Source organism: Dysidea avara, chromosome 4 (assembly GCF_963678975.1).
Source record: "Dysidea avara chromosome 4, odDysAvar1.4, whole genome shotgun sequence".
Lineage (NCBI taxonomy): Eukaryota > Metazoa > Porifera > Demospongiae > Dictyoceratida > Dysideidae > Dysidea > Dysidea avara.
Genome location: NC_089275.1, coordinates 47650698 through 47664738, shown reverse-complemented (window position 1 = coordinate 47664738; position 14041 = coordinate 47650698). Strand labels below are relative to the sequence as shown.

At 42.8% G+C, this 14041-nt stretch overlaps 1 protein-coding gene across 3 annotated transcripts in view; it reads left to right on the top strand.

Annotated features, from left to right (window-relative positions):
- Positions 1 to 13922, top strand: part of LOC136252540 (isoleucine--tRNA ligase, cytoplasmic-like) — a 23584-nt gene extending 9662 nt beyond the window's left edge. For all 3 annotated transcript variants that reach the window (XM_066045014.1, XM_066045013.1, XM_066045015.1), the window contains 11 exons: positions 52 to 154; positions 4904 to 4987; positions 5073 to 5208; positions 9231 to 9376; positions 9653 to 9748; positions 9983 to 10165; positions 10817 to 11032; positions 11308 to 11368; positions 13073 to 13176; positions 13231 to 13392; positions 13832 to 13922. In XM_066045014.1, coding sequence (XP_065901086.1) covers positions 52 to 154; positions 4904 to 4987; positions 5073 to 5208; positions 9231 to 9376; positions 9653 to 9748; positions 9983 to 10165; positions 10817 to 11032; positions 11308 to 11368; positions 13073 to 13176; positions 13231 to 13392; positions 13832 to 13861 — 1321 coding nt within the window. In that variant the 3' untranslated portion in view covers positions 13862 to 13922. The remainder of the gene's footprint in view (positions 1 to 51; positions 155 to 4903; positions 4988 to 5072; positions 5209 to 9230; positions 9377 to 9652; positions 9749 to 9982; positions 10166 to 10816; positions 11033 to 11307; positions 11369 to 13072; positions 13177 to 13230; positions 13393 to 13831) is intronic.
- Positions 13923 to 14041: the final 119 nt, after the last annotated feature.

Sequence of the window (14041 nt, the reverse complement as noted above, 5' to 3'; positions counted from 1 at the left end):
AGTGATCACATGATCTCTATGGTTGTTGCTAGGTGACTTGTACTCTTACAGTATGGCAGTGGTTGATATAGAGATAGAACAATCAATGGCCAGTATGCAGGTTGTGATTGAACTAGGAAGGGTGATCAGGGATAGGAAGGTGTTACCTGTTAAGGTAAGGATAGTTGTGTTTTATGTGTACACCCCTCATAGCATTGTGTGTGTATGGGTGTGCGTGTGCGGGAGTGTGCATGCATGTATGTTGTGTGTACAGGAGTGTGCATGCATGTATGTTGTGTGTACAGGAGTGTGTATGCATGTATGTTGTGTGTACAGGAGTGTGCATGCATGTATGTTGTGTGTACAGGAGTGTGCATGCGTGTATGTTGTGTGTACAGGAGTGTGTATGCTGTGTGTACAGGAGTGTGTATGCATGTATGTTGTGTGTACAGGAGTGTGCATGCATGTATGTTGTGTGTACAGGAGTGTGCATGCGTGTATGTTGTGTGTACAGGAGTGTGCATGCGTGTATGCTGTGTGTACAGGAGTGTGCATGCGTGTATGCTGTCTGTACAGGAGTGTGCATGCATGTATGCTGTGTGTACAGGAGTGTGCATGCGTGTATGCTGTCTGTACAGGAGTGTATGCTGTGTATACAGGAGTGTGTGCTGTGTGTACAGGAGTGTGTGCTGTGTGTACAGGAGTGTATGCTGTATGTACAAGAGTGTATGCTGTGTGTACAGGAGTGTATGCTGTGTGTACAGGAGTGTATGCTGTGTGTACAGGAGTGTATGCTGTGTGTACAGGAGTGTATGCTGTGTGTACAGGAGTGTATGCTGTGTGTACAGGAGTGTATGCTGTGTGTACAGGAGTGTGTGCTGTGTGTACAGGAGTGTATGCTGTGTGTACAGGAGTGTGTGCTGTGTGTACAGGAGTGTATGCTGTGTGTACAGGAGTGTGTGCTGTGTGTACAGGAGTGTGTGCTGTGTGTACAGGAGTGTGTGCTGTGTGTGCAGGAGTGTGTATGCTGTGTGTACAGGAGTGTGTGCTGTGTGTACAGGAGTGTATGCTGTGTGTACAGGAGTGTGTGCTGTGTGTACAGGAGTGTGTGCTGTGTGTACAGGAGTGTGTGCTGTGTGTACAGGAGTGTGTGCTGTGTGTACAGGAGTGTGTGCTGTGTGTACAGGAGTGTGTGCTGTGTGTACAGGAGTGTGTGCTGTGTGTACAGGAGTGTGTGCTGTGTGTACAGGAGTGTGTGCTGTGTGTACAGGAGTGTGTGCTGTGTGTACAGGAGTGTGTGCTGTGTGTACAGGAGTGTGTGCTGTGTGTACAGGAGTGTATGCTGTGTGTACAGGAGTGTGTGCTGTGTGTACAGGAGTGTGTGTGCTGTGTGTGCATGAGTGTGTATGCTGTGTGTACAGGAGTGTATGCTGTGTGTACAGGAGTGTGTGTTGTGTGTGCAGGAGTGTGTGCTGTGTGTACAGGAGTGTGTGCCGTGTGTGCAGGAGTGTGTGCCGTGTGTGCAGGAGTGTGTGCTGTGTGTACAGGAGTGTGTGCTGTGTGTGCAGGAGTGTGTGCTGTGTGTACAGGAGTGTGTGCTGTGTGTACAGGAGTGTGTGCTGTGTGTACAGGAGTGTGTGCTGTGTGTACAGGAGTGTGTGCTGTGTGTACAGAAGTGTGTGCTGTGTGTGCAGGAGTGTGTGCTGTGTGTTCAGGAGTGTGTGCTGTGTGTACAGGAGTGTGTGCTGTGTGTACAGGAGTGTGTGCTGTGTGTACAGGAGTGTGTGCTGTGTGTACAGGAGTGTGTGCTGTGTGTGCAGGAGTGTGTATGCTGTGTGTACAGGAGTGTGTGCTGTGTGTACAGGAGTGTGTGCTGTGTGTACAGGAGTGTGTGCTGTGTGTACAGGAGTGTGTGCTGTGTGTACAGGAGTGTGTGCTGTGTGTACAGGAGTGTGTGCTGTGTGTACAGGAGTGTGTGCTGTGTGTACAGGAGTGTGTGCTGTGTGTACAGGAGTGTGTGCTGTGTGTACAGGAGTGTGTGCTGTGTGTACAGGAGTGTGTGCTGTGTGTACAGGAGTGTGTGCTGTGTGTACAGGAGTGTGTGCTGTGTGTACAGGAGTGTGTGCTGTGTGTACAGGAGTGTGTGCTGTGTGTACAGGAGTGTGTGCTGTGTGTACAGGAGTGTGTGCTGTGTGTACAGGAGTGTGTGCTGTGTGTACAGGAGTGTGTGCTGTGTGTACAGGAGTGTGTGCTGTGTGTACAGGAGTGTGTGCTGTGTGTACAGGAGTGTGTGCTGTGTGTGCAGGAGTGTGTGCTGTGTGTTCAGGAGTGTGTGCTGTGTGTACAGGAGTGTGTGCTGTGTGTACAGGAGTGTGTGCTGTGTGTACAGGAGTGTGTGCTGTGTGTGCAGGAGTGTGTATGCTGTGTATACAGGAGTGTGTGCTGTGTGTACAGGAGTGTGTGCTGTGTGTACAGGAGTGTGTGCTGTGTGTACAGGAGTGTGTGCTGTGTGTACAGGAGTGTGTGCTGTGTGTACAGGAGTGTGTGCTGTGTGTACAGGAGTGTGTGCTGTGTGTACAGGAGTGTGTGCTGTGTGTACAGGAGTGTGTGCTGTGTGTACAGGAGTGTGTGCTGTGTGTACAGGAGTGTGTGCTGTGTGTACAGGAGTGTGTGCTGTGTGTACAGGAGTGTGTACAGGAGTGTATGCTGTGTGTACAGGAGTGTATGCTGTGTGTACAGGAGTGTATGCTGTGTGTACAGGAGTGTGTGCTGTGTGTACAGGAGTGTATGCTGTGTGTACAAGAGTGTATGCTGTGTGTACAGGAGTGTATGCTGTGTGTACAGGAGTGTGTGCTGTGTGTGCATGAGTGTGTATGCTGTGTGTACAGGAGTGTATGCTGTGTGTACAGGAGTGTGTGCTGTGTGTGCAGGAGTGTGTGCTGTGTGTACAGGAGTGTGTGCTGTGTGTGCAGGAGTGTGTGCTGTGTGTACAGGAGTGTGTGCTGTGTGTGCAGGAGTGTGTGCTGTGTGTGCAGGAGTGTGTGCTGTGTGTACAGGAGTGTGTGCTGTGTGTACAGGAGTGTGTGCTGTGTGTACAGGAGTGTGTGCTGTGTGTGCAGGAGTGTGTGCTGTGTGTACAGGTGTGTGCTGTGTGTGCAGGAGTGTGCATGCATGTATGTTGTGTGTACAGGAGTGTGCATGCATGTATGTTGTGTGTACAGGAGTGTGTATGCATGTATGTTGTGTGTACAGGAGTGTGCATGCATGTATGTTGTGTGTACAGGAGTGTGCATGCGTGTATGTTGTGTGTACAGGAGTGTGCATGCATGTATGTTGTGTGTACAGGAGTGTGCATGCGTGTATGCTGTGTGTACAGGAGTGTGCATGCGTGTATGTTGTGTGTACAGGAGTGTGTGCTGTGTGTACAGGAGTGTGTGCTGTGTGTACAGGAGTGTGTGCTGTGTGTACAGGAGTGTATGCTGTGTGTACAGGAGTGTATGCTGTCTGTACAGGAGTGTATGCTGTGTGTACAGGAGTGTGTGCTGTGTGTACAGGAGTGTGTGCTGTGTGTACAGGAGTGTGTGCTGTGTGTACAGGAGTGTATGCTGTGTGTACAAGAGTGTATGCTGTGTGTACAGGAGTGTATGCTGTGTGTACAGGAGTGTATGCTGTGTGTACAGGAGTGTGTGCTGTGTGTACAGGAGTGTATGCTGTGTGTACAGGAGTGTGTGCTGTGTGTACAGGAGTGTGTGCTGTGTGTACAGGAGTGTGTGCTGTGTGTACAGGAGTGTGTGCTGTGTGTACAGGAGTGTGTGCTGTGTGTGCAGGAGTGTGTATGCTGTGTGTACAGGAGTGTGTGCTGTGTGTACAGGAGTGTGTGCTGTGTGTACAGGAGTGTATGCTGTGTGTACAGGAGTGTGTGCTGTGTGTACAGGAGTGTGTGCTGTGTGTACAGGAGTGTGTGCTGTGTGTACAGGAGTGTGTACAGGAGTGTGTGCTGTGTGTACAGGAGTGTGTGCTGTGTGTACAGGAGTGTATGCTGTGTGTACAGGAGTGTGTGCTGTGTGTACAGGAGTGTGTGCTGTGTGTACAGGAGTGTGTGCAGGAGTGTGTGCTGTGTGTACAGGAGTGTGTGCTGTGTGTACAGGAGTGTGTGCTGTGTGTACAGGAGTGTGTGCTGTGTGTACAGGAGTGTGTGCTGTGTGTACAGGAGTGTGTGCTGTGTGTACAGGAGTGTGTGCTGTGTGTACAGGAGTGTGTGCTGTGTGTGCAGGAGTGTGTGCTGTGTGTGCAGGAGTGTGTGCTGTGTGTGCAGGAGTGTGTGCTGTGTGTGCAGGAGTGTGTGTTTGCATGATTGTGGTATAGCATGGTATATTATGTGTAATGCAATTAACTTTCACTACAAAGTACATGACCATATGTGGAGTAACATATGACTCATTGTTGACACACGGTGTTCATGTGAAATGGACGTTGTGTAAACTGTCTGAGTAAACAGTGAGCAGCTACAGTGATTACTGATAGTGTGTGTTAGCCAGGAGCCATTAAGTGCTGACCTTGCAATGTCATGGTCAGCATGGTATATGCAAATGCTTATTCTGCTCTACTGGTGCGTGCCTCACTACTGTGAGTCTTAATTAAAGGCATATCCTTATTTAGTTGTGGCCAATAAAACAATATCATTGTTCAGTACTAGCTATTACTCCACTACACTACAAGCTTGAACACAGGAAACTGGTCATCCCAGCTACATGTGTAGTTTAATTGCATATAACCAGACCTTCATATTTTTATGATATTGTAATCATAATATCTACTATATGCACATAAGAGTTTATACACTACAGCTACTGTAGCTATATCACAAGTAATGGTCTATCACACTTTACTGGTTTGTATTATTTCCTCTTGTCACTTCATGTAGTATCCTCTTCCAGAAGTCGTGGTGATCCACAGAGACCAGTCTGTCCGAGATCATGTGAGCTCACTAAAGAGTTATATATTAGAGGTCAGTCACACATACTGTACGCACATGGTTACACACATGGTTACACACTTGGTTACTCACTTGGTTACACACTGTTGCTATGCAGGAGTTGAATGTCAAAGAACTAGTTGTTGAGGCCGACGAGAAGCCATACAATGTACAGTTGAAGGCACAACCGAACAGTGAACGACTTGGCAAGAGACTTAAGGGAGAGTTGAAAAAAGTATCAGCAGCCATTAATGGTGAGGATCCGTAGGAAAGCACTATTAACATGTTAGGTGATGTAATTGTTAATCAATCAAAACAGTTCAATTGTAGGGCCAAACTGCATCAAAGAGACCTTTCGACGCATAGAACATGCCTAGACTGCTTGTATTCAAGTTTTAAGGATGGTTTCCATATAACCGCAAACTGCCTGTGTTGTTCAGAGCATCTGCAGTAGCCTGCAACTAGCCACTGTGGCCTGTAGCTGTAGTTAAAGACCAGTCCACTACCGGACTGTATTTCTCCGTATTGCATGAAGTTTAATGAACCTTGGCAAGGAACCTGGCAGCAAAGGTATGTCTTTGTTTGTTACAACATGGCCCATTGCAGTTCAGTGACACAAGACAAAGTGTGGTACACACGTTGGTATCATTTTTGGTTTCTTTGTGTTGAGCTTTGCCAGTGTTTGCCTGTGGTGTTTGTTACAAATTCTCCTGCCTCGGATACCGAGAAAACTGGAAAAGTCTCAATTCTTGAAGCACAGTTGTTGCAACACCAGCGAGTTACCGTATAGTAAAAAACTTTGACGGTAAAAAACTTTGGCGAATTTGGCGAATAAGGTTCGATTCGCCAAAGTTTTTTACCGCCATTTTTTTTTTCTTTTTAGTTATCACATGATCACAATCGAGTGGCCACGTTGACGGATTGTGATGAAGTCTATCCTTCAATATTTCAAACCGCTACCAAAAGAGAAAACAGAAGATATTGCTCTACCTGCTCCACATGGACCGTTAAGCAGCAAAGTTCCACCGGGAGCAATCGAAGCGGCCAATGAAAGGGTATCGTCTAAGCTACAACCTCCGCCGTCAACGAAATCCTCCAGTGATGCTGATTCCAGCAGGGGTAACTACATAAAAGTGAGTGATGCCCAAAGATTTGCTATCGCAAAGCGAGCGGCACAGTTTGGAACAACCGCTTCGATGAGATATTTTGCCAGCAAATACCCTGATCAATTTGCGTCTTTGAAAGAACCTACTGTTAGGAGGTGGAAGAATAAATATAAGGCAGACTTGGCAAATAATAAATCTGTTGGCACTGTGAATGACGATTCTGAACAGGAAGAATCACGAGAACTCTGTCTGAAAAAGACTGGACGACCACTCAAGCTGGGTGAAGAACTCGATAAACAGGTCAGGGAGTATGTTGGGGTTCTAAGAGCTAAGGGCCTTGTTATCAACACTGCTGTTGTTATAGCTAGTGCTGAGGGTATACTCATGCACAAAGATGCCAACTTATTACAACAAATCGCTTTGACAGAAGGATGGGCAAAGTATCTGTTACGGCGAATGGGGTTTGTGAGGAGGAAGGCTACAACAAAAGCTAAAATCTCTGTTGAGGACTTTGAAGAAATCAAGAGAGACTACGTTTTAGACATGGAGGTAGTGGTATCAATGGATGAAATTCCTAAGGAGCTTATAATTAATTTTGATCAAACTGGAATACATTATGTTCCAGTTTCAGATTGGACGATGGCTGAAGAAGGGGCAAAACGGGTTGAATTGGTAGGCAAAGACGACAAAAGACAGCTAACTGCTGTTTTTGCAGGTTCCATGAGTGGAGAGTTTTTGCCACCTCAATTAGTTTATCAAGGGAAAACAACACGTTGCCTTCCACATTATGACTTTCCGTCGGATTGGCACATAACATTTTCTGCTAATCATTGGTCAAATGAGGACACGATGAAAAAGTACATTACCTACATTATTCTACCATACATCCATAAGAAGAGGAAAGAATTAAAGCTTGCTAGTGATTATCCAGCATTGCTTACCTTTGATAATTTCAAAGCCCAGTGTACTCATGCAATCCTCACTCTCCTCGATCAAAATAACATTAATGTTGTATTGGTTCCAGCAAACTGCACCGATAGGTTGCAACCACTAGATTTGAGTGTGAACAAATCAGTGAAATCTCACTTACGAAACGAGTTTCAGACCTGGTATGCCAAGAAAGTATGTACACAGTTGCAAGGAGAGTCGAAACACGAACCTGTTGATTTAAAACTTAGCACAGTCAAGCCATTGGGAGCTGGGTGGATGAAATCTTGCTATGACTACATTAAAAGCAAACCTGACATCATTATAAATGGCTTCAGGGAAGCTGGAATTCTACTTTAACTCAACCAGTATTTGATTTTAATGATAATTTTATTAATGCAATAAATTATTTAATGAATCATAACATACACTTATAGCAAAGCATGAGAAGTAGTGGGGTATATATCCACATTATTTAATTGCATGCCCTGAAAATGGAGTCATTTGTTTTGCAGCAAAACAGCGGACTAGGTGCATTCTCATTGCCGACTGTTTATACTTTTGCTTGCTTGGGTGTAATCCAAAAGCCAAGGCTGTAGCATTAGCAATAGAGAACAGCCCACAATCCATCCCTCCTTTCTGCTTTTGACAACGTCCCATTGTTATAGTGAGCTTTGGAAAATTTGCTGTAGCAAAGAGTTTGTGAATTATTCCAGTTGTTTCTTGATCACAGTGATTGAACAACGTATCAAAAACCTTCACTTCACCTAACTTGCAGTTTATAGTCGAAGCTGTAACCCAGTGATGCCTTGCTTGACAGTGAACAATTTGGATGCAGTTAGTGAGAAAACCATTTGGAAAAAGCTGATTTCTTTCTTGAAAAAGTGTAGACTGAAGTCCACTCACTTTTGGATATTGAGCTTTTAGCAACTCCTGTGAAAGATTGATCTCAAGATCAGAGAGTTCTTGGCCCATTATTATGTCTTCTTCACAAAAGTTTTTTGGCTTCTTTTTTGGTGGTGACTGATCAACCTGATCTTGAGTGCTGCATTGAGCAGTTAAATCCACCATTGATACAGACCCATCTATAGATTCCATAGCAACTGGCGGTGCAGTTGACTCAGCACTGGCATTAGCAAGAAAGTCCAAATTAACTAAATCATCCACACAATCTGCAGTTTTTATGCCCAACTTTACATTGATGGTTTCCTGTGTCTTTGCCCATTCCTTTTGGTCATCTATAATGTAGGTTAAAATACAAGGAATTTCTAATCCTCCTTGCTCAAGGTCAGCTGAATAACGTCGGTGCCCATTTACCCTACACTGAATCGTGCCACCACGCCTTATAAAGATTGAGCTCACTTTAGAAATCTTCCTAGGAACGTGTCCCACAGTCGAAAGTACTCCAGAAATATATTTCTTGATGGCAACGGCATGTGTATCGTGACTATTTCCAGGTTCTCGTTCGCATAAAAGTTCATCGTATGCGGTTGGATTCGGCCATATACTTTGGTACTCATGATAACCTCTGCTGCTAGAGTCCACTGAAAAACGAAACGACGATCTTGGCATCGCAGGAGACTACAGCAAACTACACGCTTTCACTAGCACGTGGTTCCGGTTTGACCAAACCAGTTTACGAGAGTCCACGTGCCTTGTCGTACGCCATTACGTAATTTCACAAAAGCCACCCAATCGTCAATGTTTTTTCCGTCAATTTTCAAACTGCGGGCATTCGCCAAACTTTTTTACCGTCAAAGTTTTTTACTATACGGTATGTTTCTTATATGTTTTCATCAAGACCTTAGTTATAATCACAGATAGTTTGCAGTTATTTAGAAACCAGCCCCTTTGGTGACAAGATTTTGACTCGTCAGCCTTCTCACAAGTCCCAAGTGAAAAAAACACTTTATGTTAAACTACTTACATTACCTTTGAGTAAATGGCTGGTGCACTATGCGTCAGCTAAAGTAGTGTGTGGTTAGCAAAGGTCACGACTTGCAGGCTTTGAGCGTGTTATGTTCAGCTCTGTCTCAACTTTGGGATGTTTCTACTGAAATTCACAGTGTGTTGTACGTAATTACGTACTGTAACCAATGAGTCACTCTGGATAGTGACTATATTAGGTAGGTTAACTTCATATAGCAATGAAGCTTCTTATCTCATAGCACCCACGTGTACATATTTGGACTACTTACTGTAGTATGTTTACCATTGTGGCTTGTCACTTCACATTGTTATAGCTTTCACTGAAGATGACATCAAGGAGTTACAGTCATCAGGGGAAATGGTAGTTGCTGGCCACACCCTAACAACAGAAGACATTAAACTACTCTACACCGTTGATACTTCCCAGTCCTCTAACTATGAAGCACATTCTGATGGGAAGGTGTGTGGGTGTGTGTGTGGGTGTGTGTGTGTGTGTGTGTGTGTGTGTGTGTGTAGTGTAGTGTAGTGCGTGTCTGTATGTCTGTGCGCATGTTAGACCAGTGTGGAACTCTCCAAAGTAAGAACACAATGGAAGAGGTACTTGTAATTTTATTCCCAAAGTGTTCATTATGACTATGACAACGTGCCACGTTAATGCTCTATCTAGTTTACACAACTAGTTACAGTCACTTGATAATGATACTGCTAGTATTATAATAGCCTATTCCACATACAGATGTTAGTGTTACTCAATTGTACTCCAAGTGATGAGATGAAACAAGAAGGAATTGCTAGGGAGGTAGTGAACAAGATACAGAAACTGAGGAAGAAGGTAAGTGTTACCATAATGGTTGCCATGTATCATATAACATCACATGTGCACGCACACTCTCATACTTTTAATGCCATCATCATCATTCAATGATAGTTTGTCCTTAGGTATTCTTGGCCAAATATACACTGTACTACTTTAAATACTCGCTTTGACGAGAAAGGATTTGTTCACACACACAACACTACACACAAACTACATGCACACTTAATAACAACACTCTCCACCACACAGGCAGGGTTGAAGGCTAGTGATGAAGCCAGTATAGTGTACTCATATGTGGGAAACCTGAAGAAAGCTGTTGAACTGTCTAATGTCATCAGTGACTATAAGGACTACATCACCACAGCAACAAAGGGTGATATTTCACCAGGTGATGCCCCTGGTGCTGATGTCATAGCAGAAGATGAACAAAAGGTAATTAAATGTCACCAGTTGACAACAAAGTACCAACACATAATATGTTAACCTGAAACCTTGTTAGTAGCCATACCTCCCTTAGGAGAGTGTTTACCCTCCGTGTGTTAACAGTTTCATTGTTAACCCTAGGAAAGTGTTTACCATATTTTTACCCATTAACATCTGTACTTGCAATACAGTGTGAATAATTCCCAGACTGTTTTTGTTGTCAATATTGTCCTGGGTGGCAAGGTATACATCTTTCCTTGGCCCTTCCTTAGATTTGCATATTCTCTACCTATACATGATACAGTGCAGGTTTATTGTGCATCACATGCCACGTCGGGTTTCTACTAGTGTCTTGTATAAAGTTTGCCAGATGTTATGTACGTACCACTGTGTAGCAACCAACAGTCTTGGTCCTGAAATCTATCCACTAAAATATTACAGTAAACACCCACCCTAATTAAAACGACTGTTCTATTAGAGTATTTGTGTGTGTATGTGTGTATTCTGTTAGAACAGTTAAACACTCTGTGTACAATATAAACCTATCTGTATGTTTCACTTATCTGAACACTTCATATCATTTCCTGAACACTTCTTATCATTTCCTGAAACCATTTTAGTTTAGAAGATCTACTGTATTCATTTCTCTCGCCCCCACAGATCAAAGGTTTGGAGGGAGCCAGTCTCAAGTTATGGTTGGTGTCAAAGAGACAATACCATACTACTGCTACAAGTAGTGGTCCCCCTCGATGTCGCTATGTCAACATGTCAGTGTTGCCCGGGTCCAGTATAAGATGTGGTGGTACTACCGGAACATTGTTACTGGAGAACCCTGTGGGAGAAAATGTGTTGAGCTATGAGAGGTTACTACTGGAGGTATGGACTATAGTTGTGTATTGTGTGTGTATGAGGCAGTGAGGCCAAGTGGCTAGAGCACTGGCCTGAGGTTCCAGATTTGATTCCCAATTGCTATATTAATGTTTCCTTGTACTGACATTGCTCCAGTCTACCCACCCAACTAGGATCACCCAACTAGGATCATCAAACTAGGATCACCAAACTAGGATCACATACCTATTGAACTAGAAAATGTCAACATACCACACTACCATGTGATACATTACTGTTGCTCACACTGACTTGTCTTACAGGCTGGGGTGTTGTTCAACTGTCATGGCAAGAAGATCTCGCTATATCAACTAACCAAAGACAGTGAGTTACACACATCAATGTCTTATGTGTATTAAATATAACGGCTAGACCATGTACGGTTGTGTGTACTGTAAGGTTTTCTCTATATACAGTGCTCCCCATTTATCTGAACCAAGTACTTGGTTATCCAAACAGTAGAAATGATGACTGCTCTATTAGAGTATTTTGTCTAAGATGAATGTTTTATTAGAGTATTTTAACAGAGCTCTGTATGTAAGGATTATCCGAACTTTGAGTATGTTTTGGTACCATGGGGGTTGGATAATCAAGGGAACACTGTAGAAATAGTTAAGACATTTGACCAATCATATTGGTTGTTTGTTAACTTCACAGTTAAATGTAGAAATTACATGCACATCATTTCTATATTGTTGTCATGCAAGAACTATTGTACCTTCATACCATAGTGTATACAATCATAGATAATAGAGGACATGAAAGGGATAGGAAACATAACGTGAAGTCACAAAATACGTACATTTCTATTGGAATTCCGTGCATTGCATCACAGACATACTCGTTACACTTGCTGCGCTTGTATCAGAGAGAAACAAATTGTTGTAATGACAGAATTTTGTAACCAACGACTGAAACTTTGCTACAATGAACTCAAGTAAGTAATCGAGGGAACTAGGATGGTACCAACCTTTAAGGAAGTTATAAATTAAAAGAGATTGAAAGTGAAAAAAAATAATGGCCCAAAATTACTTTAAACTCCAAAACTTTCTTGTAAATATATTCTATCCTTTTAACTGTGATAAACCTATTTCTTACCATTTAACAGAGAGAACTAGAGGGAATATCAGAGCAAAACAGGAACTGTTGCTCAAAGAAATGACTAAGTCTCTTCCATTTTTACCAAAAGTTAAACCACTTAGCAGTACAACGCAAGGGTAAAAGACTGTGTTGGTGACACGCCTAGCTTACCACAAGATTCGAAAGTGGAACCGGCTATACAAGAAGCAGTATGGACGAGGCATGAAGGTACTATGAGTGAAGGTATGACAGCGTGTAACAATCACAGTTAATGCGATATGCTTTGTTACAAAATCTACGGTCTGAATTCTCTTGCCAAAATCTCTCACAAAGGCCTAAATACTTGCTGTAACTATTTACACTGCTTAGAACACTGCTTGAGCACAAACTGTCTTGTCTTTCCAAGTCACCCATAACAGAAATCAAACCGGAAATTCCTTACGTTTCTTATCCTTTTTATGTACTCTATTATCTATGATACAATGAGTTTTATCCGAAATTACGTCACAGACATAAAAATGGCCGCTGTAGTGTGGGGACATTCGTAAAATTGTATGGGCGACCATGGGAAGAAAAATTTTGAACGGCGATATCTCAGCCAAGAAGGAAGATATCAAACTCTAACTAGCAGGTATGGCTATAAGACATTACAATAAGTGCGTAAAGCAATTTTCGGTTGATTTTCAAAACAACGCTAGATTCCTATTCTTTCAGCTAATTTATAACCATACCTGCTGGTTAGAGTTCGATATCTTCCTTCTTGGCTGAGATATATATCGCCGTTCAAAAATTTTCTTCCCATAGTCGCCCATACAAATTTTACGAATGTCCCCACACTACAGTGGCCATTTTATGTCTGTGACATAATTTCGGATAAGGTTTATACAATGATCATTGTGATCCACTAAATGGTCATGTGATTTAGAGTGATCATGTGATCACCCACAGGTGCACATGGTCCAGTAGAATACAGTTCAGTATTGGAGAAGTTGTCACCTAGCAACTGTGATGTGTCCAAATTACAAGGGACTACCATATTTGTACATGATGAGGTAATGTTATTTATAGTAACTACCTAAAATAGTCATATATTATATATCTACTAGGAGGTGTTAACAGGACAACTAGATGATGGAGCAATGTTGGCATCACTTGGTCAACTTCCTGTGGTACCATATGTTAATTTAACCCTCAAGGATGGCAAAGAGGTGACAGTGTTCACTGAGAACCCCAAGGGGGTTAGCCTGGGGCATAACCAACCTCATCAGGTAATGTGTAATTAGACACTAGTATAACATTTCCTACCATAGTTAAGTATAGTGAAGTAACTGCTTGTTTTCTGCTGTACAGTTTGTCCTTCAAGGTACTTATACACATTGTTCTTATGTTTTTTTGAAAACTACTTGTATTAGGTTTTGATAAATGTCCTCGATTTGTTTGAAAATGTTAATCCCAATGGAAGAGTCATATACATCCATTGGCCTTAACTTAATGGCGCAATGTGCTTGAGAAACTTATAGGTTTAACTTCTGTGTATCTAATCATGTTATTAGTTTTAGGCACCGATTAGTAGTGTCATTGTAGCCACCACAATGAATACACATTAAAACTCTAATAGAACATACACTTGTTTATTCTCTTACAAAACAGTCACATTGAATGATGATATACTAATTCAGTTGTATTATTGTGTTTCCTGTATTGTAGTTTGCTGACCAGTTGTTCAGGGAACACTGACGGAGACTAACAGGACTACAATATTGTTGTATTTATTAATTTTGATAGTTTGAATTGTTAATAGTATAAATATAAGTGTAGTGGGTATTATAGTAAGATGTTGGGGGGATGAGCTGTATAAACTAAAAGTGATTCAAAGCTGTAGCAACACCACTACAAAGAGGCCTGAGAGTAATGTTC